The sequence below is a fragment of the Danio aesculapii genome, chromosome 1 (assembly GCF_903798145.1).
Source record: "Danio aesculapii chromosome 1, fDanAes4.1, whole genome shotgun sequence".
In the NCBI taxonomy this organism is placed as follows: domain Eukaryota; kingdom Metazoa; phylum Chordata; class Actinopteri; order Cypriniformes; family Danionidae; genus Danio; species Danio aesculapii.
The window spans coordinates 61366520-61388690 of NC_079435.1; the positions used below are offsets into that span (position 1 = coordinate 61366520).

At 38.5% G+C, this 22171-nt stretch overlaps 1 protein-coding gene and 1 pseudogene across 5 annotated transcripts in view; both read right to left on the reverse strand.

The window, feature by feature from the left end:
• Window positions 1-7971, reverse strand: part of LOC130233574 (protein SON-like) — a 27322-nt gene extending 19351 nt beyond the window's left edge. For all 5 annotated transcript variants that reach the window (XR_008838215.1, XM_056463688.1, XM_056463702.1 and 2 more), the window contains exons 1-5: window positions 7866-7971; window positions 5110-5192; window positions 4859-5030; window positions 2174-3612; window positions 891-1267 (exon numbers count right to left, since the gene is read on the reverse strand). Coding sequence is in view for 4 of the 5 variants with exons in the window: in XM_056463688.1 (XP_056319663.1) it covers window positions 891-1267; window positions 2174-3612; window positions 4859-5030; window positions 5110-5192; window positions 7866-7948 (2154 nt within the window). In the remaining variant the exon portion in view is untranslated. The remainder of the gene's footprint in view (window positions 1-890; window positions 1268-2173; window positions 3613-4858; window positions 5031-5109; window positions 5193-7865) is intronic.
• Window positions 7972-10681: 2710 nt separating this feature from the next.
• Window positions 10682-22116, reverse strand: LOC130221462 (uncharacterized; annotated as a pseudogene).
• Between the last annotated feature and the right edge of the window lie 55 nt (window positions 22117-22171).

Here is a 22171-nt window from a genome sequence, read left to right on the forward strand (position 1 = left end):
CAACCATAGATAGATACAACATAGCGAAGATAAAAGTGAAATAACAGCACTTACGATCACAGAAATTGAATAATCAATAATCAGTCTTCATTACATCAATTTAAAATACCATGTCTTTAAAGACGATGAACTTTCATTCCATTATGGCCAAACTTTGCAATAACTCAACATTGCAGATCCTGTGATGTGACTATTGTGGATGCGCATGTTGCAGTTTCGATGCATAATGAACAGCGCTGCTTATTTAACTTTTATCTTTGCTCTGTTGTAATTTATTATGATTTATGCAAACGCACTGCATAGGAAAACGCTTGATCATCACAATCAATCTAAACCAGGGGTCACCAAACTTGTTCCTGGAGGGCAGATTTTAGCTCCAACTCTAATCAAACACACCTGAACAAGCTAATCAAGGGGTTACTAGGTATACTTGAAACATCCAAGCAGGTGTGTTGAGGCAAGTTGGAGCTAAACTCTGCAGGGACACTGGCCCTCCAGGACCGAGATTGGTGACCCCTGATCTAAATGAAGGAATTCTTTCGAAATACAGCTATTATTTAATTAAAATTGTATTTATATAACTATCTATATCGCAGAATAGCAAAATATTGCAGTGTTAAATTGTTCCAATATCATGCAGCCCTAATTACAACCAGAAATAAGTACAATAGAGCAAAGACAAAAGAGAAATAACAGCCTTTATGGGTACAGAAATCGAATAATCTAATGTAAAATCACAATGCAGTCTTCATCGTATAAATTCGAAATATTATGGCTTTAAACATTACTTGATACATGACATGGCTTAAAAACTGCAATAACTCAACACTGCAGATGCAATGATGTGGATGCGCACATTGCAATATCGATGCAGAATGATTCGCTCTTACCTCTGTTAGCTCTTTAATGCTGAAGCTGTTCGCCTGCTTTGTGACTTTCTTTTTGGCCTCTTCAATACTGGCGAGGTTTGGTGTGGCAGAAGACGGTGGTTTGTTGACGATGGTGGGCAACGGGGCCAATTGTGGGAAAGAGGCTAAGGCACCGATGCTGGACAGAGCGGCAGTCATGGTGGCGGCAGTCATGCTTGCCACAGCAGCATTCATAGCCATGTTCGGCATTACTGGCAAAGACAAGGACGCGGAGTTTGCGTTTGGCAAGGGCAGCTGAAGAATAGCTCTGGGTCTGAGACTGTCCGGGATGGGTACACCAGCTTTGGCACACATGGCAGCAGCGTTAGCCTTCGCTATTTCCAGCAACTGATCCTTATCTGGATTTCAAAACAGAGAGAAGAGCAGAGGAATAAACTGGTCAAAATGTGGAATGAGCATGGGACGATAACCGGTTTCAAGGTTTATTCAATATGGAAACTATTTCATCAGATGAATTGAATATCTCTATTTGGAAATAATGAATAGCTTTAGAGTGAATCATGCATTAAACATAATAAACAATCTACGAGCATAGATCAACACAACAGAGACAAAGATACAAATGAAATGAACAGTGTTTTATGGTTTTCTGTGGAGTCAGTATTCAGGTACAGTAAAGGGGCACTCACATTTCGCTACCCAAACTATGTCCGGGCGCATTCTCCGGTTTGTTTGACAAGTGTGAGTGCTCTGAATCAGTCTCACTGTTCAATGAACGCAAACTGCATCCCAAATGACTCCACTGGGCTGCGCTTCTCTTCTTTTAAACTGAACAGCGCATCATTGATGACGTAAGCATGCTCGGCTCGGATGCAATGCGAGTACAGGCCGTCGGGTCAGAGGGGAGGGGGGACAAGCGTGCTTCAGCCTGGTTTAAGGCAACTGTACATAGTGTGAGTACACCCTAAGAACTTTTAGATATTTGAACTAGAAACAATACAAAGAAAAGCATTTATTTGCATTGTGATTATTCGATTTCTGTATCTGAATACTGTTAGACTCCCCTGAAAATCATCAAACTATCTTGTAAAACTGTATTTATATCGCAATATTTATTGGAGAAAGATAAAATATCGCAATATCAGATTTTTCCAATATCGTGCAGCCCTATATCCAAGGTTATCGTACCATCAGAATCTTATACCTGCCAATGCCTAATGTTGAAAGGATATATTGATATATTCCTAAAACTACACATTTCATAACTTCAAACATTTAAAATAACTTAAAAAATATCTGTGTACCAAGTTCTGTAAGTCGTGGAGGAGTCTTGCTGGTGCTCCGTCGAGTTCTGGATGTGGATCTTTTCTTCCGGAGAATGAGCACCGGAGACCGGCTGGGCTCCCGTTTCCATCGGTCCCTCTGACTCAGACTTCCGAATCCTCTTCTCCATCTCGAACCCGACCGGGATCTCCTCCTCGAACGCGAGCGCGACCTCTTTCTCGATTTGGAGCGTCTACTTCTGTCAGGAGTTCGGGATTTCTTCCTTCGGCCCTGCGAACGAGACCTCGACCTTTTCTTCTTTGGTGACTTTGATTTTGAGCGTTTGCTCCTCGTCCTGGACTTGTGTGATTTTCTTTCAGAAGACTTCGACCTGGATTTTCTCTTTTTGGAAGCTGATCGTTTGGATCTGGAGGAGGTTTTTGGATTGGGAGATTTTGATGAGTTGGCTGAAGTCTCTGTGGTGGTTGTTGGATTCGCGCTGGGTTCTTTCTTGTCAGGATTGGCAGAACACTCTGGATCAATTTTGAGCGTTGACGGTTCTTCATGCACACTGGCCATTTCCAAAGGCACCTCAGGTGTAATGCACTTTTGGGAAGACTTGGGTGGTTCTGCCAACAAGGGAATTGGACGCCAAGAACCGGAGGCGCCAACAGTGTTAAATCCAGCATTGGGAGCAGCGTCAATCAAAGTGCACTCAGAGTTCACAGTTAGATTTTCTCCATCTTTATTTGTGTCAGAACTTTTATTACTGTCCACAGCATGATTCTTTGATTCATTTTCAATCGGTCTATCTTTTGATTTTGAAACGGACCTTGATTTTGGAGATTTGCTTCTGCTTTGAGATTTACTCCTACATCGTGGAGAGCGTGACCTAGATGCAGACTTTCTGTTCCTTCTCAAGATCACAACAGACCTGGATCTCGTTCGTCTGGAGCGTGACCTGGATCTTGAATGTTTCCTTTTCACAGAACGAGACCTGGATCGATCCTTGCGTCTCTTTGACCTTGATCTGCTTCTCTCTCTAGGCTGATGAGAACTCTTTTTGGAGTTATTTCTAGAGCGTGAGGTTGACTTCGAACGCCGCTGTCGTTTCGCAGACCGTGATCTGGATCTGTGTCCTGACCTCCGTTTTGGTGATCTAGATCTGCTTCCTCTGGAGACATCCTTACTTTTAGATGCTCTGCTGGAGCTTCCTTTCTTTTCCTTGGGTCTTTCTTTTTCTGTGCTTTTGCGGACCGAAGTCTCCATCTTGGGAATAATGTCGGGTAGCTCCTGAGGCTTATCAACAGCAGATTTGTCTTTGAGCTCAGTCTTACCTGCTGACTTTGTATTGTCACTAGAAGGTTTTGATTCAGATTCAGAATCCGATGCTGAAGAGCTTTCGGATCGAGAGCCTGACCTCTTGGCTTTGTCGGCATCTTTGCTCTTTTTCTTCTTCTTTCGCTTCTTTTTCTTTCCGCTTCAGATAACACAAAATCAAAGAGAAGAATTAGCAGATTACGAACAAAGAGTATGCCAACAATCACAAAGACACCCTTTAAAGGCACAATATGCAAATGTTTTTCATTAAAATATACCAAAAACACTAGAACAATGTTATACAGCGAGAGCAATACGTTTTCAACATGTCACCATTTTTCTCAGAAAACATATTTCTAAAGGTGCTGCTGACTTGAAATTTTCACCGGATGTAACAACCAAATAAATCCATATATGAAAAGAAAACAAAAGTAATTAGTTTACAAATTAAGTCTTATGTAATAAAATAAAATGACGCAGGAAAAAAGTATTAAACACATGAAGGAAGGGAGATGTAATTCAGCAGTGAAAGCCCAGACAGCAGCAGAAATCTCTCAGTAGTTCATCAGCAACCCTCAGTGTAAATGAATATCCGCTGCTTCACTGTGATGTTCAGACCCCACTGCGTTAACTGCATCAGCTAAACTCTCCCACTCTATCTTTTTTCTTTTGTTATTAATTCCGGAGGACAAACCTGCAAATAACACAATTTTTATCTGGTCTACCTCCGAAAGGAGCACCTCCAATTCACATTCTGTGAAGTTTCTCTTTGCTTGCTTTTTTGTTTGGTTTTGCCAAAATAGACTCATTACCATATTTATTAGGGGGAGGAGGCAGGGAGGGGTTTTGCGCTCATGCACGTGCGCTCAGTTTCACGTTAATTTGGTTGTACAAAGAGAATATGCGTGGGATTCAGCGTACGCAGTGTTTTATACATCTGAATTTTTTACTGTGTATGCACATTTACAGCTTTGTCTGTACGCAATGTTTTGGTATTGATTCAACGCAAGTCTTCGTACATGAGGCCCCTGGTGAGCAAAATAAGTACATTTTCCATCCCACTAAAGGCTTCTTTCTCATGATGTAGTTCAACAAAAGATATACCACATGACCTCGCATTGTTTCCATGTCACTTCTCGTGCGTGTTTGGTTTTAAGACGTAGTTTGGACAAACTTGTCTGTGATTCTCCTTTTGTTAATCATGCAGTGTGAACCCCCCCCCCCCTGTCGCTGGTCCATCTTGCAGTGCAAACAAAGCAGCGACGAAACGCTAGCCCAGATCGTCACACAGTGTGAAAACATCTGTGCCGCGACTACTTTGAAAATCGTGCAGTCCGAACTCCGCATTACTGTAAATTTACAGCATTACGTATATTTTGTAAGTGAAAAAGATCTGCATCACACACCTTTCTTGGTTCTGCTTGTCAGACTCCGTGTCTGAGCTGCTGCCTTTTCCTTCTTTGCGTTTCTTTCTCTTCTTTTTGCTCTTGTGTTTTTTGTGCTTTTTACTTTTCCTGTGTTTAGTGCTAGTGTCCTCTTTACCGTGGTCATCTTGGACGTCAATATGTGTGACTTTATCTGTAGTGAAGACAAGCATGTATTAGTGAGCGGATATATGACAGAAAGCAGAAATAAGGTAAACGTAGTGAAGACTGACCTGTTGGTGAGTTTGTTTTGTCTTCATTAATTTTATCTTCTTTTGTCTCTGTCACAGGTTCAGGCTGTGGCTCATCTGTAACACTGAATGACAAACATTTTTGAACTAATTAGAGACACAGTTTAGAGACAAAATGATCAGCTTTTCTAATAACTCATTTATTTTGTCTTTGCCATGATAACAGCACATAATATTTGACAACATACTAGTGTTCAGCCTAATGTGCAATTTAAGGGTCTCCCTAGGTTAATTAGGATAAATACTTGGACAACAGTGGTTTGTTCTGTAGCAATTTGAACAAAAAAAAATCAGTTTTTATGACAAGCAGTGGAACATTATTTCACCCATTTATTTGGATTTTTTGTTATGTATGAGCTTTTCAAACTATTTTATACACTCACTGGCCGCTTTATTAGGTACACCTTACTAGTACCAGGTTGGACCCCATTTTGCCTTCAGAACTGCCTTAATCCTTCATGGAATAGATTCAAAAAGGTACTGGAAATATTCCTCAGAGATTTTGCTCCATATTGACATGATAGCCACACACAGATTTGTTGGCTGCACATCCATGATGCCAATCTCCCGTTCCACTACATCCCAAAGGTGCTCTATTGGATTGAGAGCTGGTGACTGTGGAGGCCATTTGAGTACAGTGAACTCATTGTCATGTTCAAGAAACCAGTCTGAGATGATTGGCGCTTTATGACATGGTGCGTTATCCTGCTGGAAGTAGCCATCAGAAGATGGAGACACTGTGCTCATAAAGGGATGGACATGGTCAGCAACAATACTCAGGTAGGCTGTGGTGTTGACACGATGCTCAATTGATACTAATGGGCACAAAGTGTGCCAAGAAAATCTCCCCCACACCATTACACCACCACCACCAGCCTGAACTACTGATACAAGGCAGGATGGATCCATGCTTTCATGTTGTTGATGTCAAATTCTGAGCCGAGCATCTGAATGTGGCAGCAGAAATGGAGACTCATCAGACCAGGCAACGTTTCTCCAATCTTCTATTGTCCAGTTTTGGTGAGCCTGTGTGAATTGTAGCCTCAGTTTCCTGTTCTTAGCTGACAGGAGCGGCACCCGGTGTGGTCTTCTGCTGCTGTAGCCCATCCGCCTCAAGGTTGGACGTGTTGTGTGTTCAGAGATGCTCTTCTGCAGACCTCGGTTGTAACGAGTGCTTATTTGAGTTACTGTTGCCTTTTTATCAGCTGGAACCAGTCTGGCCATTCTCCTCTGACATCAACAAGGCATTTGCGCCCACAGAACTGTCGCTCACTGGATATTTCCTCTTTGATGGTTGTGCGTGAAAATCCCAGTAGATCAGCAGTTTCTGAAATACTCAGACCAGCCCGTCTGGCACCAACAAACATGCCACGTTCAAAGTCACTTAAATCCCCTTTCTTCCCCATTCTGATGCTAGCTTTGAACTGCAGCAGATCGTCTTGACCATGTCTACATGCCTAAATGCATTGAGTTGCTGCCATGTGATTGGCTGATTGGAAATGTGCGCTAACGAGCAGTTGGACAGGTGTACCTAATAAAGTGGCCGGTAAGTGTATATAAAACACTACATATCACAAAGACTGTTTCAAAAATAAATGCTAAATGAATCAATTATGAACTCCATACATACAACATACATGTAAAGACGCTCTCATATTGTTAGTTTTTTCATATCAGTAATTTATTCTGAATATTATTTTAACTGAGCTTCAGATGAAGTAAATCAATAAACTGAATAAAGTTAATAATTCTGTCACAGCGTCACTATCCGACAACTACTTCAAAAGGTCACATAGTTATGGAGTAAGTTATGGAGTATATAATTATCAGTTGAGGTAAAGATTATTTTATTTTCACACATTCTGAATTTCTCTTTAATTACATAATTTCAGAAAAGTATTCTTGGCTAATTTTAAATAGTGAAATCATATTAGCAGCCAATGACTATCAAAATACAACATTGTTCAGTTAATTAAATAGTTTTGAAGTCATAAAGTGTGATTTCAGTCCGAATACAAGTACCATGGTAAACAATATAGAGAGCATGTCACAAGTTGTCAAGTCACGAATGTGCATATATAAAACCAGCTTTACCTCAATCCAATACATACAGGTAAAGAAAATGCTCTCATAGCATCAGTTTTGTCAAATCAGTAATTTTAGTCTGAATATTAATTTAATCGACATGAAGTAAATTACTAAATTGAACATTTCTGTCACAGCTATGTATCCAGCAACTATTATTATTAATTAACACTGTTATATATTACTTCAAACTGTTAGAAAGTCATGGTGCATATAAATATCAACGAGTTAACCATAACATATTAATAAAAGCATCATTATAAATGTTTACATCAGAAAACACACAAACCATTGTAATGCTGAAGTATTATTAGGAACATGCAATTACAATATATCATCATTGTTTTCATTCGGTAGCGTGGTAAATGTCACAATACCATGGTATTACCACCTAATACTGTATATACTATAACGTTACTTCCTGCAGCATTTTCTGCATAGCAACAAACACACGACGACCAAAGGTAGCGTTCAATGCGCAAATACACAATTTCCAGCGTCTAATATGTCAACAGTGTTTCACTGTGTGCAGTTTGTGTAACGTTAGCGTTAAACATACCTGCTAATGTTTGCTAACCGGCTAGAAACAAATGAACGCGTTAATGACGAGTCCGCAGTATAGTAACTCACGCGCTAAGCATTGAACACTGTACCTGTTTTCTTGGGTTTCATCTTCGATTTCTTTAATCTTATTCATTACAAAATCCCTGAAAATCTGCTCGATATTGGTCGCCATCACAGTATTAGCGTTGTTGAGTCCACCAGTATCCCAGAATGCCCAGAATGCTTCTTCCTCCCGTCACCACAGCGACAGAGCGCGGCGTATACGAAATGGGGGAAAATGCAGCTAAACAGCTCATAATAATATTACCAGAATAAAGTTTGTCCTTTGAATAAACGCTAAATAAACGCTAGTTAATTATAGTTTATATAATTTGGCGAACAACGCAACGCGACAAATCAAACTATTTTATACGTTACTGAGACGATCAACACAATTTTGGTGAATTCATTCATTTTCCTTCAGCTAAGTCCCTTATTTATCAGGGGTCGCCACAGCGGAATGAACCAACAATACCAGCATAAGTTTTACACAGCAGATGCCCTTTTAGCCGCAACCCAGTACTGGGAAACACACAGACACACATTAACACACACTCATACACTACGGCCAATTTAGTTCATCAATTCCCCTATAGCGCATGTTTTGGACTCCCCCAACACGGGGAGAACATGCAACTCCACACAGAAATGCCAACTGACCCGGACTCGATTCAGCAACCTTATTGCTGAGGACACCCTGCTGAAAAAAACAGCTTAAATTTAGCTGGTTGACCAGCCTGGTTTTAGCCCATTTTCAGGCTGGTTTCATACATTTTCAGCCCGGTTTTAGCTGGTCAGGCTGAGAGATGTCCAGTTAAAACCAGCTTGACCTGAGAGACCGGACGAAGCCAGCTATGTTCATCTTAAACCAGGCTGGTCAAGCTGGTTTTAGATGGTTTTAGCTGGTTATTTTCCAGCCTGACCAGCTAAGATCAGGCTGGAAATGTCTAATCCAGTCTTGAAATATCCAAAACCCTTGTAAAACCAGGCTGGTCAACCAGCTAAAACCAGTCAACCAGCCTTGGCTGGTTTATGCTTTTTTTTCAGCAGTGCAGTGCTAACCACTTAGACACAGTGCCGCCTTTGTAATAATAATACTAATAATAATATAATTAAAATAAAAAAATAAAAGGTTTATTTGTGTAAGAATAATAATCTTATATTTTATTTTGTCACGCTTTTTTTCAGCTTCTTGAACCTTACATCAGGCTTATAATACTTTTAACAACAATAATAATAAGAGAAAAGTGAACATATGGACCAACAATTTAATGCAATGGAAAACTGACAGATTCAAATAAAATATCTTCAAAAGCCTAACTGATAATCCCATTTTACAAAAAAGTATTCATTATCATTCATTAGAGTGGAACATGAGACTGATTCCTGTGACGCTCCAGGGACAGACGAGTCTTCACTGAGGCCAGCTTCCAGCCTCCGCCGCTGAGACTGCAGCTCTGCACAAGACGTTTGGCCAGCGGAGAAATTAAAATGGTCGTGCCCAACTGAGTCTGGTTTCTCTCAAGGTTTTTTTTTCTTCACTTCGCCAATTAGTGAAGTTTTTTCCCTCTCCGCTGTCGCCACTAGCTTGCATGGTTCGGGATCTGTAGAGCTGCGCATCGTTGGATCTGCTCTTCAGTGTTTGGACTCTCAGTAGTGATTATTAAACCACACTGAACTGAGCTCAACTAAACTGAACTTAAACACTAAAAACTGAACTACACTGTTCCAATTTACTATGACCTTTTATGTGAAGCTGCTTTGACACAATCTACATTGTATAAGCGCTATACAAATAAAGGGGAATTGAATTGAAAATTATCCAGAAGTTCAGAAACGTTCATATGCAAATATTACTAGCAACATAATTGTTTACTTAAACAATGTTGTAACAAAACATTTCAAGGCAAAAAAGTGCATGAGTGTACAATTTTATGCCATATTGTACATTACAATGTTCTGTAATGTTTATGGCCTTTGTTATCTTTCGCTGGTTGCATCATTTGGAGCCCAAATCTGCACTGAAGTGAGCAATAACTTTGGTCAGTGGTATCAAAATCCAGTGCAAACTCTCAGACAGACTTGCAGTATCACAATTGTGACTCTAAACACATTTATGCCATAAAATATCAAACCAAAGGCAAACATATTTAGAAAACAACACCTGAATCCTCCTCAGCATAATAAGAGCAATTTAAAATGATAGAAACGATCCTTTAGTTTATGACTTATACTGCAGCCAGCCACCAGGGGGCGATCAGAGAGTTCTGGCTTCACTTTATTGCTAATAATTTGCTAAAATCTTTCGACCAATGCAGTGCACAAAGCCTATTATCCAGCATAAACTTAATTGATCATATTATATTTAAATAGACATATATAGAATTATAGAATCAGTCAACTCTAGTGTGTAGACAGCTTTGTTGATCCTAATGTTTATTGCATTGTTATTAGCATAGATATAGTGTACTACAAAGATAAGCTGAGATTAGGTCAGTAGTTAATGATCATTTAATATAACTGAGCAATCCTTGAACATTGACACCTTATCTGTAGACTGCATAGCAACACTGTTACCTTCTCCAAAACAGTAAGCACACAAAGGTTTTGTTAATGCATTTATTGTGTAGATGTAACTATGTGTATGAGGTTGGTCTGAATACAGGTAGACAATCACAAATCATAAGGTACAAACACTGTCCATCGGAACGTATCAGAGTATCAATTTGCATTTCAGCAGAGATTGCAATGACGCCAGTTTTGCTTTTGGCACAATAATGCGATGACCTTCGATCATTTTTTAATGGTGTTATACAACTTAATAATAGCCCAAAGTACAAACATGTTTAAATGATGACAAGCAAAATTAAAAGTTTTGCAACTTAATGTCTTTTATTCAGCCAGCAAAGATAATGTTTGATGATAAGAAAATGCTAACCAATTCTGGGCCACAGGCTCTCTCATTTCATTAAAATGTTTATGCAGACTGCGCTCTTGCAGGGTGTTCAGCTGGTACTTGGGCTCTTGTCTAAACTCATCAACTGTAAAAACACAGGAAAACATACATTTAAAATCATATCAATATACATTTAAAAGCGTAATCATTTTAGTGACTGGAATTTCTGATTTTTCATCCTAACATGAGGCGAATCAAAGTTGGCTAATAAAGAAAAAGAAATCTCAAATGCAAATTAGGTGTGTTTTTCAATCTAGTTAAGAGTGGCTTGCTGTAGTATTGGTAACCAAGCAACCAACAGTAAACAAGGCAAGCACAATGGGGTTGTTGCTAGGAAGTTAATGAGAATTATTTATATTATTTATTAAATTTCCCATTTATTGTATTTTAGTAATGTCTACCCCTACCCCGACCCTAAACCCAACCATCATAGTAATGTAAAAACAGTAGTTGTACTGAGTATTGTTTATGTTATTTATTAAATTACTCAATAATTTGTATTTTATTAATGCCTACCCCACTGAAAAAAACAGCTTAAGCCAGTCTAGGCTGGTTGGCTGGTTTTAGCTGGTCGACCAGCCTGGTTTTAGGGGGGTTTTGGCCGTTTCCAGGCTGCTTTCCAGCCATTTCCAGCCTGGTCTTAGCTGGTCAGGCTGGAAAATGACCAGCTAAAACCAGCTTGACCACCTAGCCAGGCTGGGAGCCCAGCCAAAACCAGCTATGTCCAGCTAAAACCAGCTTAAACCAGGCTGGTCAAGCTGGTTTTAGTTGGATTTAGCTGGTCATTTTCCAACCTGACCAGCTAAGACCAGGCTGTAAATGGCTGGAAACCAGCCTGGAAATGGCCAAAACCCCTCTAAAACCAGGTTGGTCAACCAGCTAAAACCAGCCAACCAGCCTAGGCTACCCATACTCCATCCCTAAACCCAACCATCAAAGTATTGTAAAAATATTCATTATTGTTATATAGTGTTACAAAAATGATGCTATATTGATGTGCGCATCCGCAGTGGTATCCTATCTAGACTTCATCACATAATGGAGACAGCCGATTGGTCACATGGGTGTTTTTTTCTGCAAATATGTTTCTATCTCTATTATTCACATGAACCCTTATACACACAAGTCCAAGACAACCTCAAGCATTTTTTTAAATTAAAGGGAAAGCTCGCCTAAAAATGAAAGTCAATGGTTACAGGTTTTTAACATTTTTCTAAATATCTTCTTTTGTGTTTAAAGTGATAGTTCACCCAAAAATTCAAGTAAAGATCAACCGAAGTAAGAAACTCATTCAACGGAAGAAAGAAACTCATAAAGGTTTGAAACAGGTAAAATATAGTGAGTATATATAGCAAATAGTGAGTAAATTAACTTGTTTAGGTGAACTATCCCTTTAATGAAATAATGAACCTGATAAAGGTCTGAAACAAGTTTCAAGAGTTCTCACTTAGATAATGCTTGACTATTTTAGCAGGTTTGGCATGCTATGCCAGGAGAGAACCCTGAGCTCGGAGATAGATGAGCACAAGGCTCCCGCATGGTCAATTAGCATTAGGAGGGATACGAGATCAGGTAGTTCTTGATAACTTCCCAAGAATAGACCACCAACCACCCCAGTGTGTACATTTTAGGTGCTTGTGACTTTAACTTGTGTTACATGTCCTTAGACTGTGGGAGGAAACTGGAGTACCCAGGGGAAACCCATGCGAACACAGGGAGAACATGAAAACTCCACACAGAGAGTGCCGACTGGCTAGTGTTTAAACTAATGACCTTCTTGCTGTGGGGGCTAGCCACTGAGCCACTGTGTCGCCCAATCCTAGAATTGAGGAGGAGGGAGAAGGGATGGATGGTGGGGTCTTCCAAAACGAAGTTGAGGAATGAAGTTTAGGCTGGGTATTTATGTTAAATTTGGAGTGATCCGATTGGCTAGCTAGTGATTAGTGATAGGGACAGTCAATCCTATCACATGCTCCTCTAGAAATTAGTTTGTGAAACTTCACAAAGCGTGAGTAAATGATGACAGATGTTTCATTTTTATTTGAACTATCCCTTTAATGGATTTTAATTAGACATTTGGATTGATTAGAAGCATGTTTCTCATGCCATACTTTGCTGTAAAAATACTGCGTTCCACACAATCGATTTGTGTTGGGAAAACAAGTAGGAATTAAGTTAACTCATTAGTTTTTACAAATTTAAGTGGATTGAACATAAAATAATTAAGTTGTCGCAAAAAAACCCAAGAATTGTGTTCATTCATTCATTTTCTTTTGGCTTAGTCCCTTATTTAACCAGGGTCACCACAGCGGAATAAACCGCCAACTATTCCAAAATATAGTTTACACAGCGGATGCCCTTTTAGCTGAAACCCAGTACTGGGAAACACCCATACACTCTCACATTGACACACATTTACTCAATTCATCTGTAGTGCGTATGTTTGGACTGTAAGAGAAACCCACACATTTTTTGAGTGTTCAAAATTGACAATAACACAGTGTGATTAAAAACTAATCTAACTGTAAAGCTATTGCCATACAAGATTTCGCTTAAGAAAAGTGTTTTTGTCTATGCAAAACTCAACAGCAACTTACATTTCACCTTGACTTTAATACTTAAAGATTTTAACTTGAGACTTACATTTTGTTGTTATTAGAGTACACTGATGCTCAGCTCCATCAGAGAGTTTCAGTTTCCTTTTTGTGCATCATGTTAAGTCTGAGCTCATGTAGAATGACTGGCTGATACTCAGTGCCTTGTCTGAACTCATCCACTGTAGAGGAGAACACATCACACAGACAAACAGTCTTCAGAGGGACTGTACTCTCAATAATTAAAGCTATTTATTATTTTATTATTATTTAATATATTATAAAAACAATATTATTACTATAGTATTTTTCAGGTGGGTTCACATGTGTAGTCAATCATTTCTGTGTATTTGATGACTAGTCTAGTTTTGGGTTTTCTTAGACGTCTATTAGCATTGTTTTAGCCAAGCCTACTATGCTCAGATTTCTTTTACACGCAAAAAGCTTGCTGGGTATTCTTTTTAATAACTTGTAGTATCTAAAGCAGCGGTGTGTGATGATGTATGTGTGTTGTGAAGCTCTCACAGGGCGCTGTGCTCCTCTGCAGCTCTGTCAGTGTCGGTAGCAGCTGTCCAGTTCTGGGATCCACCAGCGTGCTGTGAGAGTTCTGGGTTCCCATCCTCACCTCATAAGGTGCAGGATTGTAGACTGTGGAGAAAACCAAACCCAGTTAAACCTGCTCAAAAACCACTCCATGCATTGATATTTAAGAACCACTTACAGCCAGAAACTCTTCTGTTCATTTCACCAACGTTGTGTTGGAGCATCCCAGTGTTCACGTCCACCAGGAAGCGTCTGGAAGGTTCTGTTCCCTGCCTTTTCTCGACAGCGGCAGGATTGTAGACTGTGGACATATTTTGTGTGGTCAGAATCTACTCTGTGCATTGTAGCTGCTTGAAATGCATTTATGTGCAGACTTACAGCCAGAAACTCTTCTGTTCATCTCACTTTCTTCCTCCTTGGGCATCCCAGTGTTCAGGTCTATCAGGAATCTTCTGGAAGGTTCTGTTCCTTGCCTGCGATCCTCAACAGGAGCTGCTCTGTGGTTTTCCTTCTGCTCAGAAGAGTCTTGGCTGTTTATGTCTTCATGCTCAGAAACCACTGCCCATTTAGCTGCTGATGAATATAACAGAAAACATCAGTCCAGATTGATATATTCATTTAAAGGGGTCGTGAAATGAGAAAGCAAAATTCCCTTTATCTTTTGACATATTAGAGCTCATAGTGTTATAAAAACATCCTGTAAGTTTCAGAACTCAACACTTTGTGTTTTCCTCTAAAATCAGCTTATATTGGAGGCTGCCTGACAAAAAACAGGTTCTGGAATGATCTACTCTGTGTATGTAATAGTGTGGACAAGCTCCGTCTCAATAGAACATCAGTGCCCACTTCTACTTCACTGCCAGTTTAACCTTGTGATAGTCAGTTACTCTAAATTATGATGTTTTGATATTAAATCTTCATAGTATTATAAGGGGACCTCAGAAATATATAAAATAATAATAAAAAAAAAATCTAAGGAGTTTATAAGCCCTTTTAAAATGATCTTTCAGCATAAACAATGTGGATTTAATGTCATAAGACTTACAGATGTGATGTTCTTGAGTCGACCGGTGTTCAGGTCCATCAGAGTGTTTCTGGAAGGTTGTTTGTGCATCATGTTCAGTCTGAGCTCCTGTAGGGTGCTCGGCTGATACTCAGTGCCTTGTCTAAACTCATCCACTGTTAGGAGGAAAAACACAAGAGAACATGTTTAAAAAGACATTTCACTCACAAAATAATCTTCAATTCTGGAAATCTCTGCATTAATTTTGTTTTGCATAGAAGCAAAAATTATTTTGCAATTTCAAAAATATTTATAAAACTCTAAAGTGCATGTGGTGTAGCTATAATTATTGCATTGTCTCTATAAATTCTTGATTTTATTGGCTGGTAGGTGTGCAATCAAATCGTTCAATGCAAAAGTAGTTCCAGTCAGTTTTGATCACAGTCCTAAATAAATGCGCTAGCCTCAAACATTAGTAGTGACCACAGCACCTCAGTGACAGTTGCAGGAGCCTTCATTTCTTGGTCTAATCTTGAGAACACAGATGTATGTTTCACTAGGAGTCTACAGGGATCAGAAAACTCACAAATGTGCTTTGTGAAGAGGTCGCTAACACATGTTACTATGAGCTATTAGATATGCTCTTGTCATTAGAGGCACACACACAATTTCTCTTTTAAGCACACACTCTCTCTCTCTGTCTGTGTTAATTTAAATATGTAATGTATCATAACTGATAAAAAATTTATAAAATATTCCACTGCAAAGAGCAATACTAGTTTTAACTTGACTTTAACTTGGCAAATGACCACAGAATAAGGCTTCAATTTTGGTGGTTATTTAACTCCGTGTTGTGCTTTTAAAATCCTTTCATGCATAGAAATCCATTTATTATCCCTTACTAATAACTTGTAGTATCTAAAGCAGCGGTGTGATGATGTATGTGTGTTGTGAAGCTCTCACAGGGCGCTGTGCTCCTCTGCAGCTCTGTCAGTGTCGGCTAGCAGCTGTCCAGTTCTGGGATCCACCAGCGTGCTGTGAGAAGTTCTGGGTTCCCATCCTCACCTCATAAGGTGCAGGATTGTAGACTGTGGAGAAAACCAAACCTAGTTAAACCTGCTCATAAACCACTCCATGCATTGATATTTAAGAACCACTTACAGCCAGAAACTCTTCTGTTCATTTCACCAACGTTGTGTTGGAGCATCCCAGTGTTCACTGTCCACCAGGAAGCGTCTGGAAGGTTCTGTTCCCTGCCTTTTCTCGACAGCGGCAGGATTATAGACTGTGGACATATTTTGTGTGGTCAGAATCTACTCTGTGCATTGTAGCTGCTTGAAATGCATTGATTGTGCAGACTTACAGCCAGAAACTCTTCTGTTCATCTCACTTTCTTCCTCCTTGAGGCATCCCAGTGTTCAGGTCTATCAGGAATCTTCTGGAAGGTTCTGTTCCCTGCCTGCGATCCTCAACAGGAGCTGCTCTGTGGTTTTCCTTCTGCTCAGAAGAGTCTTGGCTGTTTATGTCTTCATGCTCAGAAACCACTGCCCATTTAGCTGCTGATGAATATAACAGAAAACATCAGTCCAGATTTATATATTCATTTAAAGGGGTCGTGAAATGAGAAAGCAAAATTCCCTTTATCTTTTGACATATTAGAGCTCATAGTGTTATAAAAACATCCTGTAAGTTTAGAACTCAACACTTTGTGTTTCCTCTAAAATCAGCTTATATTGAAGGCTGCCTGACAAAACAACAGGTTGTGGAATGATCTACTCTGTGATGTAATAGTGTGGACAAGCTCCGCCTCCATAGATCAACACTCACTTCTACTTTACTGCATATTTAGCATTGTTAATATGCAAAAACTGGCGATGCAGTGGTGCAGAAGCGACCTTCTCATAGCAAGAAGGTTGCTGGTTCGAGCCTCGGCTGGGTTAGTTGGCGTGTCTGTGTGGAGTTTGCATGTTCTCCCAGCGTTTGCGTGCGTTTCCTTCGGATGCTCCACTTTCCCCCAAAGTACAAAGACATGCGGTACAAGGTGAATTGGGTAGGCTAAATTATCCATAGAGTATGAGTGTGGGTGAGTGTGTATGGGTGTTTCCCAGAAATAGGATTGCAGCTGGAAGGGCATCTGCTGCGTAAAACATGTGCTGGATAAGTTGGCGGTTCATTCCGCTGTAGGCGACCCTGGATTAATAAAGGGACTAATCCGAAAAGAAAATAAATGAATAAATGAATGAATGAATATGCAAAACTGTCAGCCAATCAGAGCAGTGAGAGTTAACTTCTGAGTCTACAATTGGCCACACCCATTCAAACAGAGCATTCTGATGAGCATAAAAAATAGTCAATTACATCTAAACTTTACTTTTTATGTCCTTATGCTGCAGAAACCACTGCCCATTTAGCTGCTAATGAATATGACAGAAAACAAATCAGAAATCGATTTCTAGTTAAAAAGCTTTTTAATTGGATATTGATAATATTGATATAATAATATTGATAGCTATGCAAATATACATCATAACAAAATGTATGTCTTTTCAGCAGGGTTATAAATCTGATATCAACCATCAACCACTTACAGCCTGCTACTCTCCTGTCCATCTGGTTTCTCTGTTCTTTAAGTAGACCAGTGTTCAAGGTCCATCAGGAGGTTTCTGGACGGTTCAGTGCCTTGTCTGTAGACCTCAACAGGAATGTTCCTCTGCTCGTGTTTTTCGCTCTGAATGCTGTACTGTGGACTAATCATGTGACGCGATCTGAGATCCTGAAGGACGGCAAGCTGGTTTTCAGTGCCTTGTCTGAACGCATCCACTGTTGAGGAAAAACACAGTAAACAACAATGCGCAACAGCCAGGTGATGGAGACAAAATATTAGCCGTTTTTGGGGACTGTCACTTTAAATTCAAATGAGAATTGTGCTCTTTCAGAAAAGGGCAGGAGCTACAAATGCATATGCATGAGCAGATTTAAAACAGGGCTAGCTGTGTTCTCAGTGCTGTCTCAGGTCTGCAGTGTGAGTGTGTGCTCATGCTTCTGTCAGTCTATGTCGCTCCTGTCGCTGTTCATTTGTGCTTCATCTAAAACTCCACATTCTATAATCCTCTTAGTCTATGCTGACATTATCTTCAGCAGCTCAAACACTCTAATGGATAATGAACAGACGGCTGCTTCTCACTCAGGGCTGCTGTTTATGCTAATGAGGGAGAGATGGGCACTAGTGGGCGTGGCTTTCCCCCTCTGATGACACATACAAAGGGAGAATGTCAATCAAAGTGTTTATCAAGTCTGATTAGAACAAATACGATTAATTCATGTTCACCATTAGAGGCTGGAGATATTCACAGACTGCTGACACACAACCCCTTATAAAAGTGATTTACCCATAATAGGTCCCCTTTAATATCATGTATATGGAAGGTTTTGAATCACTCACGTGGTGCAGAAAGTCTTGTGTTGGTTTCCCCAGTGTGTTTCAGCATCTTTGTGTTCAGGTCCATCAGGAAGCGTCTGGAAGCTTCTGTCCCCTGTCTGCAGAACTCGGCTGGAACTTGGATCTGTTTCCTGGGCTTCATGTCTGTGTTTTTGATGTCCTTCAGAACTGAGTTGTCTCTGTGTTCATATGAAGCGTTTCAGGGCTGATTTGCTTCAGTTTACCATTTGGCAGCCGATGCAGTGGCCTTGCATGCAGACCTACACACAAAACAACACCAACATTAGACGTGCTGCTTATGTAACAGTGTTTCTTATTTATTATTAATTCTTTTCAACTGGTTTTATATCAATGGTGCATTTTCTGGCTTTAGTTCTGCTACTGAATAAGCTGAGTCAGGTTTTAAATGTAATGTATTATAATCAGCGACATGTGGCTCAGTGGTTAGCACTGTCACCTCACAACAAGAAGGTCGCTGGTTCAAGTCCTGGCTGGGTAAGTTGGCGTTTCTGTGTGGAGTTTGCATGTTCTCCTCGTTTCCCCCACATTCCAAACACATGCGCTATAGGGGAATTGATGAACTAAATGGGCCGTAGTAGTGTGTGTGTGTGAGTGAATAAGGGTGTTTGGGTGTTTCCCATTACTGGGTTGCAGCTTGAAGGGCATCACTGTGTAAAACATATGCTGGAATAGTTGGTGGTTCATTCCGCTGTGGCGACCCCTGATGAATAAAGGGCCTAAACCAACATTTATCTAAGGAATATATACATTACATGTTACATTTATATAAATAGTATTTATAAATAATTTTATATATATTTGTATGATCCACAAAAGCTTTATATATATACTTTTATTTATATATACTATATTTATATAACTTAGTCATTTTTTAATAGTTTATTTATGATCACAGTCACGAGTGATCTAATCCGCTGGTAACACTCAGATCACCATAGAACTACAAATCCACAATTATATGGACTACAGATCCAGTCATGCACCGCTCACACGCACCTGCTCCGGATTCCGTGGATTACACACACACACACATAGCCTGAGGATCGTTCGGACTGATTACAAGGACTATTTATGCAGCACACACACACACACACACACACACACACACACACACACACACAACACACACCACACAACCACACACACACACACACACACACACACACACACCACACCAGTGCTAAATCTTGTTAAACTGTACTGTGAACATTACGACACGTTGTTGCCTTGCATTGTTGCGTTAGACCCTTAGACCCTAGACATCTGCCTGTTTAAGTCACACTGGAATTTCTCCCAGGCTTCCATTCATATGCACGCAAATGCATCAGACTGGAAACAGCTCAGCTTCCTGCAACAAGTTTCGCAGGTCCCTGCATTGCAAAATTCAAGCTTGGTGAACTCTACTGCGAAATCACTTGACTGTGTGAGACCAACCGAGGATCAAACATGACCTCTCTGGATAGAAATTTGAAATATAGACCATCACTCGCTTTTTTAAATGTCTAATCTTATTTAATCCTGCCATTTTTCAACAGCGTCCGTACATATAATTTCCCTACACTCTAGTGTGACTGCAGCTTTACTGACACAGAGTCTGGATCTGCTGTGTACATCGCCCCTGGTGTTGACCGTTGCTTGCCTGATCATTCTCATAATAAATCCTGCATTGGACCCACAACTCTTTGTCAGCATTCACAATACAATTTAAGTGTTTTCATCTATTTTCTATAGTTTTTATTAGTGTAATGTAATTTTATCCTGCATTGCATCTTTTTGTCATATTTTGAATGACAATAAAAGGACTCGTGAAGCGTGAATCTTCACATACAAGTGGTTTAATCCAGTAAATGCAGAGATTTTAAATTGCAAATGATGCATTTGTTATTCACGCCAAAAATTTCTGATAGATTAAATGTCTATCAAAAGAAGCAAGATCACTAAATAGTTCACCTCTCCTTAACACACACACACACACCATAAAACAGATTTATGACTTATGTCTCTATCTCAGTAGTGGACAAAGGTGATCATATATTATCAAGCAGATAAAATGTGCCAATGTGCCACAGAACTGGTCAAACTATGAATAAGGGATAATAAAGTTTCAAGTTCAAGAAGAACACTGAGTCTGATCTATGAACAAATTTCCCATAATAATAATAATAATAATAATAATAATTAATAATAATTATTATTTTTATAATAATAATATTATTATTATTATTAAATAACAACAATAACGAATAATAATAATAATGATAATAATAATAACCAATAATTACTAATAATAATAACAACTAATAATAATTAGAAATAATTATACTTAAATGGTATACCTGTTTAATACAAAAAACCCTACTACTAATGTTAATAATAAAACAATAAAAGTTAAAATAATAATAATTATTATATAATGTTTATAACAACAACAGTATTATTACTGAAATAGGTAAAAAATAGAAATTAGTCAATTATTTAATATAACTGTATGAAATATAATGAAAATGTCAATACTACTACTAATAATAATAAATAATAGTACTTGTTAAAATAATAATGATATGATGATAATATATAATAATACTAATAATAATAATAATAATACTAATAATAATAATAATAATACCTGTTTATATATAATAATAGTAATCAATATTCATTATTATAAAAAATAGGTAAAAAAATAGAATGCGTCAATTCAATTAATAAAACCATATAATAAAATATAATAAAAATTAATACTACTACTACTGCTACTACTAAGAATAATATACTTGTTAAATAATAATAATAAAATAATAATAAAATATAATAATAATGATAATAAATTATAAAATATAATAATAATAATAATAATACTCATTAAAATAATAATAACATAATGATAATACACTGTAAACCCAACAGTCACTTTATCAAATGAAATGAGTGTAGTTAACTCTAAATTGACCGTAAGTTAAGTCTACTCATTTGAAAAGAGTTTTGAACTCAGTGTTGAAGGTACGAGTAAATTAAATATCTCATTACTTCAACTTAAATAGAGTAAGTTCACAGTACTCATATAGATTTGTTTTTTTTTAGCTCAAATGGCTTGTAGCAATCGGTTCCTTAAATGGTTTCAGTTGCCTTAACTTATTGGGTTTAACAGTACTCAGTTGATTTGAGTTCTCTTCATTTATCGGGTTTTACTGTGCTCAAATTGCTTTATTTACTCAAATAGATTATGTTCACAGTACTCATTAGGATTCGTTTTTGAACTTAAATGGTTTGTTGCAATCGGTTTCCTCAATGGTTTGAGTCACCTTAACTTTTTGGGTTTTACAGTGTAATAATACTTGTTAAAATAATAATAATAATAATAATAATAATAATAATAATAATAATAATAATAATAATAATAATAATGATAATACTCATTAAAATAATAACAATATTATAATTATTTTTATTATTATTGCTATTAAAATAGGTATAAAAATAGAACTTAGTCAATTCAATTAATGTACATTCAATGAATAATGAAAAATGTCAATAAATAGGGTTAAAATATATGTATAAATCTTACCAGTCACAGCCACAGGAGCAGCAAGAGTTTAAACATCCTGCCAAACAAAATACAGACACACAACTGAGTAAGCTGATGTCAAACACCAACAATATATATCTGTTTTCTGAGTGACACCTTATTAAACGCTGCATACCTGTTTCTGTTCTTCTGACTGATGCTGTTTGACTCCTCACACATCAAGGATCTCACAAACCCCTGGGTCGTCTTTTAACCCAGATCTCAGTTCAGAGGT